At 33.0% G+C, this 25,336-nt stretch overlaps 1 protein-coding gene across 7 annotated transcripts in view; it reads right to left on the reverse strand.

Moving 5' to 3' along the window:
• The window catches only part of LOC144968730 (unconventional myosin-XVIIIa-like), a 75,768-nt gene that overhangs the window by 12,863 nt on the left and 37,569 nt on the right, over positions 1-25,336 (reverse strand). For 4 of the 7 annotated variants that reach the window (XM_078907358.1, XM_078907361.1, XM_078907363.1 and 1 more), the window contains 18 exons: positions 24,239-24,325; positions 18,660-18,804; positions 17,784-17,943; positions 17,009-17,192; positions 16,042-16,240; positions 15,380-15,477; positions 14,878-14,943; positions 13,838-14,110; positions 12,300-12,389; positions 11,958-12,077; positions 11,108-11,219; positions 9,602-9,732; positions 9,010-9,164; positions 7,571-7,694; positions 6,544-6,639; positions 5,022-5,123; positions 3,743-3,853; positions 3,057-3,180 (listed from right to left, as the gene is read on the reverse strand). In XM_078907358.1, the coding sequence (XP_078763484.1) occupies positions 3,057-3,180; positions 3,743-3,853; positions 5,022-5,123; positions 6,544-6,639; positions 7,571-7,694; positions 9,010-9,164; positions 9,602-9,732; positions 11,108-11,219; positions 11,958-12,077; positions 12,300-12,389; positions 13,838-14,110; positions 14,878-14,943; positions 15,380-15,477; positions 16,042-16,240; positions 17,009-17,192; positions 17,784-17,943; positions 18,660-18,804; positions 24,239-24,325 (2,377 nt within the window). Of the gene's footprint in view, positions 1-3,056; positions 3,181-3,742; positions 3,854-5,021; positions 5,124-6,543; positions 6,640-7,570; positions 7,695-9,009; positions 9,165-9,601; positions 9,733-11,107; positions 11,220-11,957; positions 12,078-12,299; positions 12,390-13,837; positions 14,111-14,877; positions 14,944-15,379; positions 15,478-16,041; positions 16,241-17,008; positions 17,193-17,783; positions 17,944-18,659; positions 18,805-21,457; positions 21,479-24,238; positions 24,326-25,336 lie in introns of all 7 variants that reach the window. The other 3 variants (XM_078907357.1, XM_078907362.1, XM_078907359.1) reach the window with 1 other exon arrangement.

A 25,336-nucleotide genomic window follows, 5' to 3' on the forward strand; every position in this document is an offset into this window, starting at 1 on the left:
AAGACAGCGGGTGACTGGCCACCTGCAGGCGAAAAATGAGGAAAGAGGGGGAGTTGGGGTGTAGAATCACGAAAGCGAGATGTTCTCGCTCGTGTGTTGATGCTTTGGAACTTTTCAACATGACAATAAGGAGGAGGGTGGTAGACGACTTACCATTGACATGCCATTTAATTTCCACTTTGTTTAAATGTGTGTGTGAGGGGGGGGGGGGGGGTGAGGTTCTATGTAATTAGGCCTTTGAACCTCATGGCAATTCAACAAAAGAGAGACGTGTAGTAGACAGCTTAGCATTTACACGCCTTTTCATTTCCATTTCACTTCATCTCTGAGTAGCTGCGCATCATTCATTATCAATTATCGCACAAGAACTTTCGATCTTATTTTAGCTTTGCATTTTACTAAAAGATGTCTAAAAGAAAGCACTGTGCTTACACGTTTCAGTTTAAAATCAAAATACTATGTAAGTCGATGAAAAAAAAGTTGATCAAGACGGAGATATGTAGAATACACGGCATCCCAAACTCAACTCTTTCAACAGTTTTGAATTGAAAACGAAAACCCCCAAAAATATTTTTAAAACACAAAAAAAAAAACAAAAAAAAAAAAATAATGGTAACGAAGACTGCATTTATTCAACAACTCCATTTAACGAGAAACCCATGATACAATTAAATGAGCAAATTCCTTAAATAGTTACTACCCTTGAAAAACATTGCAAAATGGGAACTTGCTTTAAACCAAAATGTCCTTAAACCGAAATGGTTTAGAAGGTCCCCAAAATTTCGGTTTAAAGTAATTCTACTGTATATGAGCCAAGGTCAAAAGGTGCCAATTTTTTTTTTCAAAATAAAAGTGACATAATAGTCCATTCATGTTTCTATATGTGTAGCAAAAACCCTGTACTTCATGAATCAAAGGCCCTTTAGATAACTTTAAGGTCTAACGCAGCATAATATCGTCAACAATACCTATAGGTTGCTGGTGTCACCTGTGACCGGTGACACCAAAATGAGACAAAAAACTCAATAACCAAATGATTTTTGTTGAGTATCAAACTTTATTTAGTAAGTTATAGACAAAAAGACACAATCAACAACAATCATAGTACAATAATAATACCAACTATTGGAGAAAATGTTGCTTTTTGGTGTCATCGGTCACAAGCAACATAGAATGCAAATATATTATTTCATAAAAATGTTTGTGCATTAACAACAACAACAATATTGCATATGCTTATTACCAGCAATGTTCAGAAACTTTTCGAATAAAATGTTGGGAAATAATGTGACCAAAGCATATCTTATTTAGCGACATTGTGTCACTTGTGACATTAGACCGATGACACCATTACTTATGTCACAAGCAATACCAAATTGCAATTTCGACAATAAATCATTAATTTCAGTCAAACCAGTGTAATAACCACAGTTAAATATTGAATTTAATAATATTTCAGAAACCAAAGACTTCAAAAATAGAAATATACATGGAAATTAGAGCATCTGAATGTGACTTGTGACATAAGACCGGTGACACCATTACTCATGTCACAAGCAACACCAAATCACACTTTCGTCCATAATACATCATTATTTTTAGTCAAAAAAGCACAATAACCTACTCTAAAATGAAATTCGATATTTTAAGAGACTAAAAACTTGCAAATTGGAAATATGCTTAGATATTAGTAATACCATTGTTGCTATTACTTTGGTCAAAATCGGCACTAGAACGCAATTTTGCCTCAATAAATCAAGAATAGCAACTGAACACATGTAATATATCCTGTTAAAATGTAATTCAATGACATTTCAAGCTTTGAAGAACATGAAAACAGAAATACATTAGAAACTTCAAACTTAAGTGTCACCTGTGACATTTTAACCAATGACACCAATGGTCACAAAAAGTACCAGAAGTCAAACAAACACTAGATAAATATCAGCCATGGTAATGAATTCATGTAACCATACCGTAACATCCGCCCTACTGCTCAAATCTGCTAGTTTGTAGTAATTTAGTGTGTTAATAGTAAATCAAATCAAATTTCTTGACAACCCTTCTTTTATCTGGATTCGTCAAAAGCTTGAGTTTTGTCTTTTTCTTGATTGATACAACCCTGAAACATAAAAATAAATCAAGAATTAATTGGTCAAAATCAGTCTTATGGAGATGTATAATATCATATTTGTAATAGAATACACTGAAAACATATTTTGTGGCACTTTGTAATATCCAATATCAAGTGTTGCTTGTGACAATGTAAAATAGCGATGACACCAAAGTTCAACTTACCTTTTCTGCCTGGAGCCACGCTGGAAAGGCAAATGAAAGTGCTGCACTTCAAAGACTGGTAAGAAGGGTGGATCAAAATTGCGAATCGCCATTTAACGAAACAAACTTCCACGTGTTCACGCATGCCGTGTTGCTTGTGACAAATGACACCAAAACCAATAAACCTCAATATCGGCAAAACGGTATACATTTACTCCAAGATTTGAATGCAGATAGTAAATCTATCCTTTTTTCTCATAATAAAAGATTTTATAAACATTAAAAATGAGCTTTAAAGTTTCGTGTCGAGTCTTAGTATTGTGCTTGTTTGATGACACCAAAGGTCACAAGTAACACCAACTTTTTAAGAACTCTATATGAAACTTAATCAGATATGTAATATACTGCAATTGCGTTTAAAAGTAAATTTTGACTTCATACTATTAGTCAAATTTAAATCACGTGAGCTAAAACATCACATTTAATTTCTACATGATTTCTAAAAAGGTGATGCGTTGACCTCGTTTTAAGCACATGCCAAACAGCATTCAAATTTGACTTTCAAGTTGTTTATTTCATATTCTGTTGAACAGAGTATGTTGAGCTATCTAATTTTATCTCTTCTTCATATTATCAATTGATTACAAGCATTAACCCAATGAAAACAGCCCATAATTAAGTAAAAATCAAATTTTCTTAACACTGGTATCAGGCGGGCACCTTTTGACCTTGGCTCATATACATCATGGAACCTACAATTTCAAATCTGTAGTACTAACCTGCATCTCTTTGAGTACCCCTTTCACCAACTTGCTGCAACCTACGCTCCAGGACTCCTTTCTCTTCCAATACTTTTTTCTTTTGTTCATATTCTTCCTCTAACTGACTTTCCATCTGCCGTAACTGAAAAATAAAACAGAACATTGAAATGTTTAAACTAAATTCTCCAAATACATAATCATAATGACACATAAAGAAATAAGGATGTGTTAAAAAAACAAAACAAACCGCTTGACATTCTTGCTTGTATCTAATTACTTGTTCCAATACAATCAAAAATATGAGCACATCTTTACCCCTTTTTGCGCAATTATTTAAAAATTGTCCCTTGAATGAAATCAAGATTATACTATGCTTTGGGGCTATTTTCAATGCATAAGGAAATCTCTATTTCATACAAAATGACAATCTTTATTTTCTGCCTTCCTTCTTTTTAAAAGTCTGAAATTATGCATTTAAATATAGTTTTAAATGATGGTGTAAGCACTTCCAATAAGAAAAAAAAGAAAAACAAGATGACGAACATCTTAGAAGATAATACATATCTGAATGTACAAGCTCCTAAGAGAAAGGAAGACAAAGAGAGCTAGTTTTAACAGAGAACAGAAGTTGATCCAAGAGCAATCCATCCATGAGTCCAGTTTGAGACCACCTAAAAGTCCAACCCAGACACTAAGAGTCTTACCTTCTTCTGTGTCTTATAACGCATTTCCTCAATCTCCTCATCCTTTTCCTCCAGCTCTTTGGCTTGATTCTGTTTGACTCTTTCCATGTTCATTTCGAGTCGTAATTTGGCCTGGAAGTAAATGGAAGAAATCAATAAATGAGAAGACAGTTTAAGTACTATTAAAAGAATGTGCGATAGGGAGAAAAGAAAATCACAGCAACCAGCTATTTGTATTTCTAAACCAGAGAATAAGTCTTTTATAATATGCCATTTCGAGTAAGAGAAGAGGATCAGCAGTAACAAGCACACATTAAGGGACTACACACAAAAATTGAGCAGAAGATAAATTGATTAAGAAAAAAAATGTTTTTAAAAAAACAATAAATAAATCAGTGTGCAAGTAAGGTAATAAATGGGTAGAAAGTTAATTGGTAAATAAAAAGACAGTATCAAATGAAAATTATTAAACTTCTCTCCCGTCACCCCTCATCTCAAAAGTTTTGATGTTGGTCAGCATTATTTATAGACAGTTTGTAGCAATGACTATGAAAAATGTTTTTTTCTTTTATTGAGAAAATTTTTTGTCTAAAATCAAAGCTCTATCTCCACTGATTAAAAATGTTTTTGAATTTTGAAAATCCATTCATAAATAAACAAGTTATGCAGTTTCAAAGGTGTCATTTATTTGGATGACCCGCAAAGAGGAAAAAAAGGCGAAAATATGGGACGCTTTTTCGGCAATTTTTTTCGATCTTTGGTTGTATCTTGCGTAATAAGTGGATTAAAAGGTTGAAACTTGGGATGGTGTTTTGTAAAATACGGGAAAAGTACTCGTCATATTCATATGAAATTTTACAACCAAAAAGAAGAAATGTTCATGTATTACCTTGTCGGCGACAAAACCTCCACGCCCGGTAGTTTTAGAAATAGTTTACTCCAAAGAGTAAAAATCTATTTTTAACGGTCTTCTGGTAATCGCACGAGTTTTGTCGCTTGACATAATCTAAAATTACCTTTTTTCTGTGTGCCAACATTCAGTCATATTCATCGATAAACAGGGTCGTAATTAATTTTTAAATATAGCATGTACGAAACGGCTTCATCCCATATTTTGCCGCGAATTTGGGCACTTCGTGAGCGAAAAAGAGGCCCAAAGATTTGTGCGGGATAGTCATTGCTACAATTTGAATGATAAAAAACATTCTCCAATAACTTTGAACACAAGACCTGTGACAAAACTTTTGGATTTAAAAAATTAAAAAAACAAAACAAACAACATTCCTTAACTAGTACAAACCTGTTCCAGAATCTGTATCTGACCAGCTTGTTCATCCAGTTCCTCTTCCTGTTCCTGGGTCTTCTTGTCCAACTCGTGTTTGGCTTTCTTCAAACTCATCACCTGAATCAGTCAGGATGAAAAAAGACTAGTAATAAACATATCTTTAAATTCTATTTCTTATGTAAAGTCTTGTACTGATAATGAGGATCCTGTATATATATTGCTAGAGCACCGGTTACAGGAAAAGGTTTTTATGATCTTTCTGTACACTCAGTAGAGTTATCAGATTTATGATAATATTTGTTAGTTTTTTTAAAGGTTTTACAGCGCTTGCAACACATTCAGGTCATATCAGCACCAGTAAAGAGGAAGAAAATGGGACAGTCAAAAGTTCTAGAATTACAATTAAAGCACCCAAGAAAAAGTAAGACAAAGGGGAATTGGTTCAAATAGGGAACAGATGTAGATTCCAAGAGCACACTATCATTGTACTTAGTTTGAGATCACCTAAATGTCTCATCCTGGCACAAGCACAGGTCCCCACCTTGAGGAATACACTCAAATGTTTTCAAATCATATAGATGTAGAACAAAAAAATAATACAGTGCATTATATAAAGATGATTTTCAAGACAAAAAAAATATCATCTCCCAGTTCTCTCCCAGCTAGGGTATCCAGCCAGGGCTAGGACAAAACCAAGTAATCTCATTCCAAGACAAAGACAGAAAGCATGGTGGAAACAGATATAGGGGGATAGAAGACACAGTAAGTGCCTCCCTGCCCACGATGGGAGGTCATTACCCCCCCCCCCCCCCCCTCCCTGAGATTTATGATAAACAAAACTAGCAAACAGTCTGTTTAAAGCTCCTCCATCACCTGTCACATGAATGCAGCCTTCATTTTTTCAAGTTTTGTTAAGTCTATCTAATAATCTGGAATGCTATGCTAACATTTTTTTTAAAGCCTGAAATTTTTTCATATATGAAAATATTTCGTGCAAAGCTTCTCTTCATAAATGTTACAGTGAATGACATAATCGGTCGGATGGTGAAAAGGTTTGAACTGAGATATTGCCAAGATTAGTTAGAAGGTCACTTTTATCAAAAATGTGTTATAAATGATTAGATCGACTCTTTTTGACATCTTTGGAAAATATCAAAACTTCTAAATTTTTTTTATAACTAGTCAAGTTGAAAAAGTATGAAATTTGAGAAAAGTTGTTGGATACCTTTCCCATACATCTGATCATAACTTCATGAAATATCACCCGATTTACTTCAAATAAAGATTAAAATACTCTGGGGAGCATATTCTTTCAGAAAATGGAGAAAAAAATGCAAATCCAAAAATTTCACCTTCCGACTGATTATATCATGCACTGACACTGACACAAACGGTATCAACCTTAAATCATAGAAAAGAATATACATCCATCTAGCTCCCCCTTAGGGGCAGCATGGCTCAGCAGTATGGTCTTTGCTTCGTACCCGGAAGGTACAGAGTTCGATCACCCACCGCTGATTGATCTATACTATTTTACCTCATTGTTATCCTTTCCAGTAACCATGAGGTCATTCATTTCCTTCTCCTGTCTCTCAGTTTTCTCAATTTGTACATCCAAGTCCATGCGAAGTTGCTGTGAACAAAAAATCAATACATTAAATTAATGTATGCAATAATCTATCTCAACTCTATAATTATTACTATTCATCATCGGGTTTCTTAATGTCTAAAAGGAAACTTGAAAGTTCTGACCAATTTTTTTTTTTAATTCTACATAAATAATGACAGCAATGAACAGATAAATAAATTGGGGATAAAAGATTAAATTTGATTCTGCATATCAATGGCCTTACTTTATCAACTCAGGAATACCGACCACACAAAAGATTTTTCTAAAAACTAACAAAGACACAAAGAACCAATGGACGTGAATGGTTTAATCACATGTCAAAATAAAGCATTTTCATTTGACAGCTTTACCAAATATCTATAGATATGATATATCATTGGTTGATAAGTAATCTTAGCCTAAATTAGAAAAAAAAATTAGCTTTCATAGAATTGAACAGATTGCAACCAAAACAATAATGAAACAGAATTATATTAAATTTTTTTCCTTTCAACTAATAAAAAAGTATAGGACTACAAAATGCAATGCAAAAAATATTAAAAGGTATTTCATTTGTTAAAGACAAGGATTGACAATTTGCACAAAGATTTTACACGACATACAATCAATGACTTCAGTATTAACAGTATTCCAACACCCCAGTCAAAAAAGTCAGGAAAATTGCCAGGGGACTAGGGGACCTGTAAAAATTGGAAGCACTATATTACATGAAACCAAAGATTAAAAAGTCTCTTAAACATTTATATCGAGTATAAAACCATTTCTTTAATCCCAATTTGATACTTAAAAACTGTATAATTCCGAACTGAATATACTTACACAATTCCAACTGTTAACTTAATGCATTTTGCGCTTACCATTCACTATAAACATTCACCTATTGAAAATCCTACATTTCAATCTACAGATATTTGAATCAAAATTGTCTACTGACCTGTACGGATTGCTCAAATGTGTATTTTTCAGACAAGAGTTCATCCCTTTCACGTTGTAATTTCTCTCGCATAGACTTTTCCTCTCTCACATCTTCGTGAGCCATGGAAAGTTCAGAATCAAACCTATGGATGGATAATATTATTAAATATAATTTACTTTCTATGAGTCTTTAGGCCTGTTAAATTAAAGCATAAAAGTATATAATGACTACAGCAAATGCAATTTGAAAATAAATAAATTCGTACAAAAGGGTATCAAGCTTGCAGAGTTATTCACATTATTCAAGGATGAGAAGTAAATGGATTTACAAAAATATTGATTGTTTGTTTGTTTTTAAGGGTTTTACGGCGCTTGCAACACATTAAGGTCATATCAGCGCCAGTAAAAAGGAAGAAAATGGGATAGTAAAAAGTTCTAGAATTACAATAAAGCATCCAAGAAAAGGGAAGACAAAGGGGAATTGGTTCAAATAAGAAACAGGTGTAGATTCCAACAGCACTCTATCAAAGTACTTAGTTTGAGATCACTAAAAGTCTCATCCAGACACAAGCACAGGTCCCCGCTAAGAGGAACACACTCAAATGTTTTACAACTCATATATAATATATAAAGAAAGCATAATACAGTGCATAACAGAGAGATAATTTACAATGAAAAAAATATCATCTCCCAAAACTAACTATACATTTGACTGTTTCCCTCTCAGCCAGGGGATCTGGCCAGGACCAGGACAAAACCAAGTAATCTCATTCCAAGACAAAGACAGAAAGCATGTTGGAAAACAGATATAAGGGGATAGAAGACAGTATGTACCCCCCTGCCCACTATGGGAGGTCAGGAACCCCGCCCAGAAAAATATTGAAAGTTATTGAAAATGTATAGATATCCAAGAAGAATAAATGAGTGTGCAATAAATGAAGCATTGTGAATTAAAATGAGCATAATATTAAATTGTGCTAAATAAATATACGTATAAAGTTTTTTGGTGAAATCAAAATATCCATTAAACAAGTCCACACAAACGTTTACCTCCTGCAGGTAATGTCTTAAACCATGGACATAGTATCTGTAGTCATCAGAGCCAGAGTTTATCTTTTATTCTGAAGCGTTAAATGAACAGTAACAATTGCTTGCTACACTTGTGGTGGGATGCTCATCTATCAAAACATACTTTCCACCATAACTAACAGGCCTAGCTTCTTAATAATAGGGAAGAAAAGGTGTGACGTCACATCTTCTGCTTTTGCAGGCACCCGTTTTTTTGTTATTTTTTACATCGCACTTTTCTTCCCTATTGCTGGATGGAAATAGAGATAAGGAGAGGTTCAGGACTGACACTTGTCCCTTTACTTGTGAGGCATGTGCTCTACCAACTGCTAATCGATACCCGTACACTGTGCATTTGATTGACTATATTACTAGGGAAATACATCATACCTCCTTTGCTTGCGTTCCAATTCGTTGTTACGGGACATCTGCTCCTCTAGGTGTAACTTGGTGTCTTGTGCTTCTGCTCCTAAACGTTGAATTTTCTTCTTCCCTAGCTGCACTTGTCTCCTCTGTTCTTCAGCCTCTTCTACAGCCTCATGAAGCTGGAGAAAGAGATCAAAATGCATTGTAGACGATAAAACTGTAAAAAATGGATCTATAGATATTACTAGACTTTCTCTTCATTTCGCTGCCTTTGTACTTTGAATATCCAAGAAATTACTTCTTTTTATTTTAATAAAAGAAAGAGAAAATCAGACAACAAATCTAGGATTGGATAAAAAATTGATTCAGCAATAGGAACAAAATATAACAAGGAATGCTTCAGATCCTATACCGTGTTCAAGCAACTACAGAAACAACTATAAATATTTTAAATTTACCAAACATGTATACATAAGTTTAGATGACTTTTTCTTCAGTGGAATATAACTGAGTAATCAGTCAGCCATTTGGAGAAATCCATTATCCCTTTCATCGTTTTTTTTTTTTTTTTTGCTTCTCTTTTTGTAAGTAAATTAAATCAAATAACAAAGCTCACCCTTCGTTCAATGAGTTTCCTGGACTGTAGTTCTTGCTCCATCTCTTCTTCATGATGCTGCTGCATTTGTTTCTTGGTGACCTGAAGTTCTTTCATCAACCTCTCATAACGAGGTTTGTAAACAGAATCCTCTGTAGACAATATTAGATACTAATATTTACAAAAACATTGAGACCTTCCATTGACTGGTGATAGAATTAAATAATTATAACAATCATGAAGTATGCAATATGATACATTACCAAAAGAAGAATTATATTTAACAATAATTCATTGTTTTGCTCACATACACACATAGATACTAATATTTACAAAAACATTGAGACCTTCCATTGACTGGTGATAGAATTAAATAATTATAACAATCATGAAGTAGGCAATATGATACATTACCAAAAGAAGAATTATATTTAACAATAATTCATTGTTTTGCTCACATACACACATAACCAAACACACAAACACACAATATTCACATCCTTTCATCCTTTTCAGGAACATTTGTTATTCCTTTTTAACACAATCAACTCGAATGAGAATGGTCAAGAAATAGTTCAGTAAACGTGGTGAAAATATCAATGTTTTCCAACTAATTATTTTAATTCAAAACAATTGAAATTCAGATCAGGTGTAAGATTTGCCTAATCAATTTATTTTTCATGGAAGAGTATTTAAATCCTTGAGAAAATGATTGTTGTTTTCAAGGTTTTACAATTTGAGGTCATTTCAGTGCCAGTAAAAAGGTAGATTATTGAAAAGTTGAAAGATATAAGACTACACTTAAAGAATAAGTGATACAAAGGAAGACTAATTCAAGCACAGGAGAACCAAAAGCAAATGAATCTGTTGAATTGGAGACCACACAAATTCCCAAATAGACCCTGACACAAGATACCATCAAGAGGGATACATTCAAATGACTCAAGTATATATGCTGAGAAATAGATATCAACATATTATGGAGAGATGTTTTTCATGGAAAAAAAAATCTTTTGTCACAAAGATAATTCATCTGACTTCTTCCCTCCAAAGACCTGAAAAGACTGGCTTAACTGAATGGTTCCATTCAAAAACAAGAAAGTGATATGGTAATAGAGGAAACAAATTACCTCCCCAGTCCACAAGAAGTCAAGAGCCCCCATCAAAACACAAGAAAAAATTATAAATAAATTAAATAAATCAATCAATCAATCAATCAATTAATCAAGAAAACTTATTCCCTTGTTATTGTTATTACGATCCTCCATTTTAATTAGTTTTCTCAACAGCATGCCCTTTCCTAACAATCATTTATTCTTTCCCTCTTTACGTTACTGAGGATAAGTTAGTGGAGTATAAAGGCATTGCAAAGTCATGACATGGGTTCAAGCAATTTTGGGTTTTTTTTATTGGTCAAGATTATTAATTTTTTAGTTCCTTAGATACTGTTGATGTTAGCTGTTGAAATCGTATGGTTATTTGGTTGGAAGGTTTCACAGAAGATTAACTATCATTTTCCATTCTTACCATCCTTCCCTCCTTCTAAATCATCCTCCACAGCCTCCATCTGCCATAGTCTTGTCTGCATCATCTCCATTTCCAACTTCTCTTTCTGATGTTCCAAGGAGGTAAACTTGGCCTGAAATATCAATTTATGTCTTTTAAAAATCTTGAAAAATCCTATGCTCTAGATCTTTGGCATATCTTGTAATAAAATCAAGCAAAATATGATTTTTACGACAATACTCAAACCTCTGGCCCTCATGTTATGTACTTGGGAAAGGCACTATACAAATATCACCAACTCTCAGGTGTGCATGAGTATCTGTCTGTAGGCAATGGTGGATATTGTAAGCGTGCTAATATGAAAAGAATAAGAATGTGAAACGGGGGACTTGTACTGTATTAGGGAACTTGATTTCTGATGGTTTACTGGGGAAATTAATGGAGCATTTTGAAGTGCATGGTGAAATCTGTGTAAATGTGCTACACTCATAATCAACGCTCTTATCTGATAAATTATGGAAACTGGAAGAGATCTCAATGCTCTTGGTTAATCAAATAATCAAAAATAAAGCATCGCTTTTGGTTTGTTCTTTTTTTTTTCAGGTATATTTTGATAAAACACCTCAAACTTGTATGAGTCTAAATTTTTTATTTCCAAAAGTGAAAATAAGGTAATTCAATCTAAATTGTCTAATCAGTTGCTGTTGGCTTAGGACCCCTTGTAAAGCGCTTTTATCACATTAGATGGATTTTGCGCTAATAAAAAGCTGGTTTCCTTTGCTCTTTTAATACTTATTAACAATTGAATATAGTGGCAGGATCACATCCACTTAAACTCATGATTGTACTACTATTATATTAATGCCTTTACCTGTAGATCCCTGTATTCTTTCTCAATGCGCAATCTCTCCGCTGTTTCTGCTTCCAAAAGCTCTGCTGCTTCATCAGATGTAGTGTTTTCTTCAGCAAGATCAGCACTCACTTCAGCCAACTTTTAAAAAAATAAATAAAAAAATAACAATGTTAATCAATCCAATAACTGTGGTAAGTCAAAAAAGCAAAATTTAATTCAATTTCTCAACTTGCATATTCAATGGCACATCAAAGACTGTACATATCATGATTTTTCATAATATTGAGGTAAACTATAGAAATATTTTTATCAATGTAAGTAACATGCATCAATGATGATGATGATTATGAAAATACTTACTCTGTTCTCTAACTTATCACACTGCAGCTTATATTCACTTCTTTCTTTCTCCAACTTCTCACTACGAGCTTTGAGAATTTCTATTTCAGCCTGTAGATGAAAAACAAAGTAATAAATTTTACAAAAATAACAAAATAGCAAAAACAAAAATAAAATTAATGAGCAACTTTTGTGCATTGAAGAAACAATGATAAATTCAAACAACAGATCTTAATTCTGTAATACAGAAATCTAAGTAATCCTTACCGATAAGGTAGGGACTGAATTTCTATCTTGATTCCAGATCTAAACATCAGGTTTATACACAAATATAAAGTTTATGCCTCAAACCCACCAATCACCCTCTGACAGCAAGCCACTCATTGACTAATAAAAGATAAAGATGACAAGTATAGGGTGGGAACAACACAAGCCATCATTGTCCAGCAGTTGTTAAATGTATCTGTATCTCAAGACTCAAACAATGATCACTGCCTCTTATCATTGAATTATATCCGTTTCACCCTTTACACGAGAGTGAAATGAAATTGGTCTGGCGGCCACAGTATAGGAGGGGACAAGAAATCATAAAGTTTATTAGTAAGTTGTTAAAATAAAAATGAAATAATTTTCTTTTAAATAGAGAAACAAACACAAACACAAAAAGAAGAAGAAGAATAAAGAACAGAAGAATAAAATAAAATAAAATAAATACAATTCTATCAAATCATCTCCATGGGAAAATATTTTTTTAATGTACCAATTGCCTTTTTTTCTGCATCAATGAAAAACAATGTAGTATCCCTCACAAAATGCTTTCAGTTAAATTGCTAAAACTTTCAATGCCATTTTCTAAATGCTCATTTTGGTTGGTTACTCCGTTTTACCGAAAAATTGTGTAATCCAAAGAGGTTGTTGTGATATCTGCAAATGTTATAATAAATAAATGATACATTAATTTTACCTTCTTTCATAGTATACAGATGTAACGTAATTAGAACATAAAAAATCAGATGATAATATTATCATGAAATAAAGAGATGTATCACAATATAGGCGTTGAGACATGTGCACCGGGTAACTGGACTTGTTTTGGGTTTTTTTTGCTTCACGAGTTTAACAACCCTTGAGAGTTTTTAAATCATTTCAGCCTCACAAAAGGAAGATGATGGAATAACCAAAAGATTTTAAATAAAAATAATGACATATAATTTCAGCCCGCCCTCCCATTATGTCAGATTTAAAGAACCCATATTTGAAAGGAGTTTCATGTTGTCCACTCACTGTTCTAGTTCTATCAGTCTACTAACATCTGCACTTACGTACATCCTAGAAATAGTAAAACAAAGGGGACTAGCTAACCCCCCCTAGCCTGCAGACAACTTATTTCAAATTCAACAATAAAATCTTGGATATGCACATTGACAGTAATACCTGTCTGACCGAGTCAGTTTTATTGAAGACTTTCCTCAAACTCAAGCAGCCAGATGCAGATATACAATTTTTTTCCTTTTAAATGGAACTCTCTCTTTCAACTTTCATCAATTTATTAATCTCACCTCTCTCTCCTTAAGTTCTTCCTCTGTCCGGTGCACATTCAGAATGGGCTTCACTTTGGTGTAGAGTCTCCACCATTCCCAATCCCTCACTTGCATATACCGTTGGACATTCCGCTGGATACAGCGGATGGCCTTGTGCTGGACTTGCAGTTTTTCAAACTTCTTCCTGCCCAGATAACCTCGGCACAAAGCCTGGAATTGTTCCACCACACCTGTAAACTTCTCATCCCGGTTTAGCTCAAGCTGAGACAGGCAGCCAATACGGAAGAATATCTGAAAATGTTCAGAGAGAGGAAGGGGGAGGGAAGTTGGTAAGCAAGTCCAAACTACTTATCCAATGAATCAAAAACCATGTTGTAAAGAACAATTTGAGAATATATTGTATTTTATTAATTGTTATCAAAGTGATGAATCTTTAAAAAATTAAAATGAGAAAAATGAAGAAAAAGCAAGGAAGAAAGAAAGAAGAAAAAAAAAGGAAGGAAGAAATAAAGAAAAATACGAGATAATGTATCAAAAAAGGATAAGACTCGGATGTGATATAGTGAGACCAAAATCTAGAAATAGTGCATTAATTGGAATCAGTGAGAAGAGTTTTGCAGTTTCTTTTGAAACAACCAATGTATCTTCCAACCGCATAATGGATCCAATAATATCCAATCCAATTTAAATGATTTGAAAGACCAAACAGAATGAATGTTTTCATCAACACTATTGTTCAGGGAAATCACATTTATTATTCTGTCTGATCAAAGCAAGTTATTACACATAACATAATAATAATAATAATCAAGGTAAGGATTATATTTATTACAAATGAACTTTAAATATTGATTTTGGACCCATTCTATTTATTGGTTGGCCTGTACAATGATAACATGAATATTGATTATGATGACATGATGATGATGATGATGATGATGACGACGATGATGATGATACATTAACTCCGCCATTGGGGTGCCAAAAAGAAACCTTCTATATAAAGCCTGATGCAATCAATAATGAATTAGGGAGGCAATGATATTAGTGAAACTCACCCTTGACACCCCCACTCGGTAATTGAGTCTGTCCACATCCAGATGGTCTAAAATCAAACGGCAGCTCTGAAATTTTATAAAAGTAAAATGGAAATAATGTATAATACGTACTATATCTAATGAACACAGTTATGACAGGTTTATTGATTTTAAACAGTTTTGAAACTAACTTATTTGTATGAAAGACAGCTTGTTATTCATAGCAAAATAAATGTTCAGTTATAATAAAAGCCATGAACTACACGTGCCAGATTCTAATAAGTCGAATATGATAACAAGTTAATTATTTAAATACCATTTCATCACATGCGTATATCTCAAACAATTCAAAACTAAGGATGTGTAGGCTACGACTACATATATAATTCTAGTTTTATTCGAATAAAATATGATTATTTTACTTTAATTCCTGTCTTTTTATATATCTTTATACTTAATCTCAAGTGGGGAAAGGGGGGGGGGGGGGGGGGGGGAAATACTTTAAACTGTAAAGATGGCTTACATGTTGGTCCATGTCATGATCCTTGTCAATCTTCAAACCAGGGGCCAGTGGCTCAAACTTGCTGATAAAGTCTTTGAATAGAAGAGAATCTGGGAATCCTGGTAGACAATAAAATGCTTTTTAAAACCCAAGTTTACATTGAAAACCCAGTACCCAATTTACATCCACAATCTCACTGTAGAAGCCATGTGCATAACACAAGAGTTTGATAAAGTTTATATAATAATATCTGATTTAAATAATTTCATCCAATTTCAAAATGTTGGCCATTTCTTTTTTTTTTTTTAAAGCATTAATTAATATATCACATTTATCACATTTACTGACAAAAGAAACTCAATCAATAATTTTAGAAAATTATTATTTTTTTTTTTCAAAACTCTTTTTCAATTAAATAAACGCACAATGTCTTTATCACATAAATTAAATTAAACAGAAATCCAGACGATTTTTTATCAATCACTATCCATATTCATTACATCTATAAAAAAAAGTAATAGCCCTATTTCATCAAAGTCCGGCTGCAACAAAGCTGTGATGAATTCAAAGAGGATGGACTCTTATAAATTCACAAGAATTGAACTAGGAGATTGATGCCTTCACTATTAAGATATTAGACATTTATTAATAAATCTGAATGTAAAAAAAAGTTTTATTTTTACCTTGTCTGTACAACCTAAGAGCATCGAGCACTTGGAATCCCCTGAGCTGGTTTCGGATAAGTGGGACATTAAGCACATTGGACCCGTCTTGATTAATCTGCTGCTGTTTGATGGGTTCTCCCAGGCCTGCATTGTGATGAGGCAGGACACAGTGGACAAAATGGACATTGGCCTTTCTTAGGAGCTCCATCAAGGAATCCTATCATTAAATAAAAATAAGAAAAAAATCTTGTTAATTCATACAAAAGATTATAGAGTTAGCATGAGGAAAAAAAATCAAAACTGTAAAATGACAGGGGCAGTGAAAACCAATGATGTATAGAAATTTCCAATGCATTCTTGCCCTATTATTGAATTTTAATTTAAGCACATTCTTTTATGGAATAAAACATTTTGTTTTATACAACTCTTTTTTGCATTTCTACAGGAAAAAACTGATTATACCTGTAAAAAAAAAATTATATTAACCAATATTTTTGTTTTTAAGTTAAATCAACTGCTGTGCCACGCTTACTTTTCTTCTTTAGATAATTTTTCATTATCTTTGTTTATTTTTATTTTTTTCTCCCACATGCTCTCTACCTGGCACTGTAATAGCTTGCCATTTAACATATTATTCATATCTTACATCACCGTTTAATATCACTGACCTCTCACAACACAACTCTGATTCCAATTTAAAGACTTGGCAATTAGGATAATTTGAGAAAACGTCTTCTCTTTAAATAAATAAATAAATCACGATCCTTTGATCCTTATAGCTGTTACTTAAAAACCATTTTGATTATAGGCAGTGTACATATATAGCAAGAAAATTGATGAATAGTATATGAGAGCAGAACAGCAAAATTCTTTAAAAAGTGGCAATTGATGCCAGTATATCCTCATGAAATAATCTCTACATGGCCAGAGAAATGAAAACTATTTTATATCATACAAAATCATTGTGATGTTGCACACAACTTACCACAGTAAATTTGACTTGAAGACACACAGATTTCTTCTTGAGACCAGCCTGACCAGAGCCCAAGTTCCTTCGTATGCTGCCCATCCTACGTAATGATGTGGTCGATCCCTCCATAGAGAACTGACCTCCAACCCCTGAGGAGCCCTGCCCCTTTGTGGACAAGAATAGCTGGGATATATTTGCTCTGTGAGAGAAAGCAAGATATCAAAATCTCAATCAAAAATCTCAACTCAACATATTAAGTGCAGTGGAAGAATCATGAATTATCTTAATCCTCTATGGGGCATCATGTCTTATTGTGTTCAGTAAGAGAGCAGTAAAAGCAATGCCACCTAGGGTCTCATTCAAACCAGAGAAGTATTGTTGTTACTAATAACAAAATGTTAAAAATAAGAAGGCTTTGGAATCAAAACAATACAAATTTGTAGTTTGTATTGTTAATTCCAAAGCCTTTCACCTTTTCATTAGCATTTTTATGACTCCTGGCTTCAGAGAGCCCCATACAACTCTCTACTTTGATATTGTTGTTAATGATGACAATGGTTGAGAACATAGTAATCAGATGAATAATTAGTGAAAATTTTGATTTGAAGAGAAAATCAGTCGTTAAAGAGTCAATAACTTATCCAAGGCAAAATTTAAATAATTTGAGTGAAATGCAAGTCAGAGTCGTTAAGATCATTTTAAAGTCAAATGAGAAATTTTATTTAGTATTAATTCATTATCCTCCAATATAACCTACAACTAATGGATAAAACAAAGGCTAATTTCGTACTTCTTTGAATCCTGCAGTAAAATGATGGCGTTCTTGGAGATTGGGTTTTCCCTGCAAGCCTTCAACCATCCTTGGGCATTGTACTGTACTGGAATGGTGCCTTGGTTATGGGACAGGACAAATGTATTTCCAAGGGAACCTTTTCTCAGGAGGCTGTCCTCTGAAAACCGATTTTCAGGGAGAAAACATTACATGAATGAGTGAATGAGGAGAAAAAATTCAAGTAGTGATATGTAATCTAAATAAAAATAATTGAAATCCTTATTTAACTTAATTCTGTGGTCAATAAATAAATACGTTTATTACAGTGCAGGGGAGAGACTAAATACAGTGCAGAGGAGAGAAAAAAAACGGTGAAAAAGGAGGATAATGATCATTTTATGTTATCTTCTATTCAAATATCCAAAAGTCATAAAATAAACATAGGAACCATTTAAAGCTGCACAGCCATAGAGCTAGAGTTTTGTTTTTTTCTCTGGTTTCTGCAGAATTAAAGAGACCACTTTAGATCAAGATACTGGTCTACCACAACTTTCCAAAAGATCATAGAGACCCAACTACCTAATCATTCCTGAGTAACAGAGGGGTCAGGGAAAAAATAATAATCCTGGACAACCTCTGGTCATCTCTGCATGCGAGTCTAATGCTATACCTGTTAACCTGTTAGGAAACTTGAATATCAAACTTAACAAACTAGATCCTAAATTGAAATAATTAGGAAAAAGTTATCTCTAAATTTTACATAAAAATCAGATAAGTAAACTCTAAAGTAAACTCTACCAAAACTCATCAAATCGAAAGATAAAAATGTCCCTCTCAACCTTGGATGTGTAAAGAGAAAAAATATTTATGGACGGAGAAACAATCACTGCTTACTTCTGACTGGGGCGTCACAGTGTTGCTGCAGAAGCCTATCCATGAATGTATCCACTGTGGCCCCAGGGAACATAGCTTCCTCATCCAGAATCCAGAGCAATCCCTTTGTGTCCACAGACTTGAGATCAGATATGCTGGATCGGACCTGATGAAAGAAAGGATAATTATAAAATCTTTTCTGATAGTATTTCTCAGATTCACCACAAGTTGAATGTGCTACAAAGTATTTTATTATTCTTCAAGTAGGCAATATGGAACTTAACGATTATTTCTTGCATCGACTAAGGCACTTAGGAGGCATCCTTTACATATTTGCAGTCTTAAAAATCTGTCACTCTCATGGCCAAGTACCCATTTACACGTGCCCATTTTGGGAGCATCACTCACTGACAGAGCTCAACAGCTCTTGTTTTATTACAGGACGAGTCATTGTCTCACTCAGCCATCACCACCTATGGAGAACCTAGCAGTCATAGAAGTGATTTTATTTTTTAAAATTCTGTCTTAGTATAAATTATATATGACAATGAAATAAGCATGCTAAGCCAGACATGAGAAAAAAAGAAAAAACAGTATAATCCTTCGATTGTATTGTTGGAATATACTACACAAGAAAATGTGTAGCTTAATGGTTAAAATTGGAATAACTATAAAAACAGAAAAGGCTGATAATGGAAGACTAAGCCTGTGTCTAACTGAAAAATATATTTACTATTAAGTATCACTTCAAGGCATATATTTTGATTTTACAAAATACATTTTTTTAAATTGTAACAGTCAACCAAATTAATAAGAGCAAAATAGAAAAGCAGGGAAAGGGTGAGGAAGATATTAAGCAAATCTGCATCTTTCAGATGTAAAACTCAAAGATCAAAGTAATTTTATTCAATATATTTACGATCATTTCTACTTAAGGGGCGGTTTGGGTCTAATTATTAGGAAAATCCTTCAAAAATTTGATTTTGAGATTTTGGTGGAAAATTATATTTTATTATCTTAGAAATAATATAATTGAAGTCCAAATTCTTAAATTAGACTATAAAGGCACGAAATATACAGTCGAAAATGGTACAGGTAGTAAGAAATGTGTGAAAAACGGGAAGCCATTTTGCTATTTTCTCAATATGTCATTTTTCTAAGGGTATGGGAAACTGTGTCAAACGTTTCTCAGAATCTATTCAATGAAATTGTCTGAAAATTTCCACAGTTATGACAGAGATAATGTATTATGTCACCATAGAGAGATTTTTTTGGATAAGATTTGTGAATTTTGAATTATAATCCTAAATCTGAATTTTTTACATCAATTTTGTCATAACATTTTGATTCTCAACTTTGTAATGATCTTATAAAAATTCCATAAGCTAAAGCCGTAAAATCTCTATGGTGACACACTATGGTACAATGTTGACAAGAGGGAAGAATATGGAGGTCAATCCTTCATTAGTTTTTGTGGAACGTTTGCCACAAGATTGTTATATTTTTTTTATGTAAGACCCCCAAATTAGATCGCAAAATGGGTATCAACACAGATAATTAAAAATTTTCACCATAAATGTTGTTTTTTAACCTATATTGATGATACACAATGATTAAAACCGCCCAATATAGGTTATTAAAATTTTTTTAGAAAAGACCCAAACCGCCCCTTAACTTTAACATCACCACCACCATCATCATCAGCAGCGGCACCATCATAATCTTGAACATAGCCATTATTATTATCATCATCAATGTGTTTTGTTGTATTCTTTTAATTATTACATCCAAGTTCTTTTTATGGTTTGATTCTATTTTGTTTACTTACAACATCATCTGTGTTGGGTTTATAAATTGGAAATTATGCGTTTTGATTTATATCATATATTGATTATTTGTTTTGATTTATATCATATATTGATTCTATGCTTTGATTTATACTATTGCCTAAAATAAACTCTGAATCTTGACTCATGTAAATAATATTTAACTTGATCTGGATCGGGAGATAAGAGTTGCCCCTGAGTGCAACTTTACAAAAATGACTGAGATGGAAAAATAGAGGAAATTTGAGGGAATCCACATACAAGGCCCATCTTTGGCCCACTATTTCCCTGAATGACTGTTCTCACATATTCAATGGCGTCTGTCCGTGTATGAAGACTCTAAATGTAGACGTGTGATAGCTACATATGTATGTGGTGGATGATATTTTGTTTCGAAAATAAGTTGGGATTGCAGTTTGCAGCTCATTAAAAGTTAAACTCAGGCTGTGTGACACATAATGGTTGACGATAAATAATTTGGGGCAAATGGTGACTATTCTTTGTACACTTTGATAGTATTATTTTTTTCAAACCATTTCATTTGCAGTATTTCAGGCACACTATCCCTAGTTTCTAAAACAGTTCCTCTATTTTCTTACTATCTGAGCAGTAATCATCTTGTAATGCTTAATCTAATTGTTTTAAAAAGCTATTTCATGAAAGGATATTAGAAACTTTCGGAGCAATTAAGTCATTCAAATGGAAAAGATAGCTCAAAAGATAGAAGTCAGTATCAAAATACAAACAGCATGTGATCATTGAAAAACGTTTTAGATTGGGAAATATTTTCAGCAAAGTTGTAAGCAAAAATGACATTAAGCTTGAGGAATCGCACTCTTCACGTTTGAGTTTGAAATATGCTGTTTAAAAGTTTTGGTCATTGTTATTTTTTAAAAAATAGGTTGTCGAAAACAAAATGGGGGGGGGGGGGGGGGGGGGGGGAAGCAATTCATAATCAATCTGATTGTTCAGACTTATTTTGTAAAATGTCACCTGATAGTTGACATCATAATCCTTAAATAAATAAAAAGAGCAGACATAAAATAATACATTGAAACCCTTTCATGGTTCACGAATTATACAAGAGCTGCAGACAATAATGAAGTTAAATTTATTGGCTTATTAATGGAGTAATGGTATAAAGGTGAATAAACGTTTTAAAAAGCTAAAACCAAGGTAAGAAGGAATGCTTTAATTTCCATCATGACAAGTGATAAAATACTACATATCATTGATATTAATTTTTGCAAATTGAATATTTCTAATCAATTTGTATAATATAGAATTGAAAAAAAATGGACATACAAGTGAAACAAAAGAGATGATGACGATGATGATGATGATGATGATATACGATGATATGATAATAATAGTGACTGTTGCAGTGATAATTCCTATGCAAAACATTTTACTTACTAACTCCTAGAAAGCATGGAAAGAAGGATAATGCACTTGTTAAGAAACAGGCAGAATAATAAAACAATTAAACATTCAATTGTAATTGAAATTACAATACTTGCAGAAGAAATACTGGTTGTAACCAAAAAATAAACATTAAAAAAAAAAAAACAGATCTTTGCTTTCGATTTTCAATAAGAGTAATATCTGAAATTATTTGCACATTACAAAACCACTTGGCCTACTTATGGAAAAAAAATGTCAAGAAAACTGTGAGCCACCACCTCTTCTTTTTTAAGCAAACAACAATGTTCTTTAGTGGATCAATGATGATTGAAATAAGAAAGAAGATTGGGAGCCCTCTACAAAAAAATGAAAGGATTGTACATATATGAAATCTAAAGCAAATTCTGAGATAATAAATATTTCTATTTTAATTATACATAAAGCTGTTGTTTTTTCTTTTCTGTTTTATTAATTTTCTTTAAATATTGAATCAGGAAACGTTATAATGGTAATGAAAGGAAGTGTCTGATCAAAATTTTGACATCAGATTGGAGATGACTTGCTTCTTTTGCCAGCTTTAAACAACTGATTTGCTATATTATCTAAAAAGGATGTACTGTAATTAGTTCCATAGGACATTTTAAAAGGAATAAATCGCTTATGAGTCTTGAAAAAAAAAAAAAGAATGGGAATTCCTGCGCATGAGTTGATTAACGGGCAAAAACCAATGACGGATTTGTTGTATCGTTCACAACTAGCATCTGTTCTGGTGTCTACCTTGTTGGTAGTCATTCTGTGTCCCGACTGTCAATCTTGACATATGTATCTTATGTAATTGTTTATTAAACATTCTTTACTGTAACAATTTGGATTGTCGATTCTTGGAAACATACATCTATTTAATGAATGATCTAAGAACACAGAAGCATTAAGTGGTGTTTAGAGCAATAAAATTGAAACTGTTGAGAGTTCAATGGTATCCCGTTTTCACCTATTACAGCTTTTGTATTTATCAATGTGAGTGCTCCAAATGCTTCCCCCGTTATTTTGTGGAGTCATTTGTCACTTTTATGTGTGATGTCACTGCATAAACTTTGTATTAATTTGACCAAAAAATAACCTGTAAACATTTTAGTGGCTTTATGCTTCTGATTGCAGTTGAGTTAGAATGGAACTAGCGGATTCAAACAAAAACAAAAATGACCAAAAGCCCCATGCGCACACTGTATTTGAGAATTTGTATTTCAAGAAAAAATTTCTCAGTTTTGAAAGTATTGAGCCATTTGCCAAAATATATCCTTTCAGGCGAACAATTAAATAATCCCAAGGGCCACATAAAACCATAAATCCTGAATTCATGCCATTTAATTTTTTTTAATGATCTGTAAATAAAACAAATAATGACAACAACAAAAAACGATAAGATTTTAAAAAGCAGCAAAACAATTCTATTGCATCCAATATTATTTCCCATTCAATGCTGGGAGTAATTTACAACAGTATATAACTTTCAATATTGTACTACTCAAAATATCTTTAACAGGGCCTTCGGTAAGTGTTGGCTCAACAGAACAGTTGGTACATTTCAACACTTTGCTTTGTAAAGTCCCTACCCCAATAGCTTTGTGTTAACCTTTTTAGGTAAAATCAACTAGATAATCAACAACAATCCATTTAATCAATTCAATTTCTGACATGAAAGAAAAAAATGCTCGAATTAATATTTACTAGGACGCAAGAGAGAAGCGACTTCAAGCCTTACATTTCATTTTCAAAACAACAATCATCATCAGTTCATCTCAACATTGCCAATCAAAATGCGTCAGAAATTGAATATGATAAAGCTACAGTGCGCACAATGCTTTTATGTCTTTTGTAGATTAAATAATGTTATGAATACAGTGGTGATGACTAAACGCCTACAGCTTAATGCCCATTTCACCACAATGTCAGCTATTCCAATGAAACTTATTGTAAACTATCATTCTAATTCACCCTTATGAATGATTGATCTCATCAAAGTGCGCAGTTATACCTGTTAAGTAAGGACTTTTAAAAATCATGTCTTCTCTCAAAACACTTGATCACTATGATCATTAGTGCAGTATAAATTAGGCTTGGTAGTTCTCTACCAATCTATTATAATAATTATAATCAACATTCAGCACGATCAATGATGTTATTGACTTTGGAATAAAGAGAAAAGGAGAAGAACAGATGGGCATCATTTGATTTCCAGGAGTCAAATTCGCCTATATGCTTGTTTTGCATAACTTTCAACTTTTCCATTTTCCAGCCACTGGCGTTCAGACAATCACCACTGTTTTCAAATGTATTCATAGGTGGTGAAAACAATACATGCTAACTTACCATTCCTTGTGGAGGTGGCTTGTCCAACATATTGACCATAGCATTTGGACCAGAATGGGTGGGTTCAAAATCCAGCTCGATATTCTCCTACAGGAAAAAAAAAATTTGAATACTGAAATGATATACAAAATCTAAGACATCAACAGGTCTTCAGAGCCATATACCTGTGGAAATGGTTTTCATCCTGATTTCAATTGTGTTAATTGGATAGGAAAAATTGCTTGCTGCTCTTTGGACAGATGCTTTTCACCTGATCTAACAGACCAAGGAGAACCAATCAAGGACTGACAGAGGTTTGGAGTTTTTTGTCAATTAGCTAAACTCGGGACTCCCCTTAACATAGAGAGAAAAATAGCTTCATACAGAACAGATTTTGTAACAAGGAATTTTCAGGCTAATTCCCTTCTTCGGTCAACAACAAAACAATATAAAAAGATAATAACCATCTAGCCAAATAAACCGTTACAGTAACCAACCCTAAAATATGAGAAAGAAAAGGTAAAACAAAACAAAAAATCACTACAAAATAAAAAGTCACATTTTATATAACCATAGTAATTTAGCACTGTAAACTAATTTATTCCAGATGAATTAATGCAGGAGGAAGACAATTATAACATAGATTGAAATCACTAAACCTTTCTTTCTTTTTATGTGTTTTACAAACCTTGCAGTACTACTGCAGTGACAGTAGAAAGGAAGTTAATAGAACAGTCAAAAGATTAAGATCAGCAAACAAGCACCTAAGAAAAAGAAAACGTGGGACAGAAGGGAGAATAAGATCAACGATCTTAAATAGAACCCAGAGCATTCTTGCAACTAGTTTGAAACCCTTGAAGTCCCATAATAATGACTTTTCATCATGCCCTTTACCAAAAGATATACACTAAAAATGGTTATATTTAAAACATTAGAGCCAAACAAAGACAAAATATATAATGGAGAAATGATTTACATTGAAAAAATATCATCCCCCCCAAAAAGCTAAATCTGCCTCATTATTTTCTTCTCATCAAATGACAACATAAAGTAGAATCCGAGTGAATTCAAATGGTGCAATTAAAAAAAAAAAAAAAATTTAAAAAAAGAGAATAAACA

Source organism: Berghia stephanieae, chromosome 3, assembly GCF_034508935.2.
Source record: "Berghia stephanieae isolate SIO BIC M18660-M18661 chromosome 3, UCSD_Bste_1.3, whole genome shotgun sequence".
Taxonomy (NCBI): domain Eukaryota; kingdom Metazoa; phylum Mollusca; class Gastropoda; order Nudibranchia; family Aeolidiidae; genus Berghia; species Berghia stephanieae.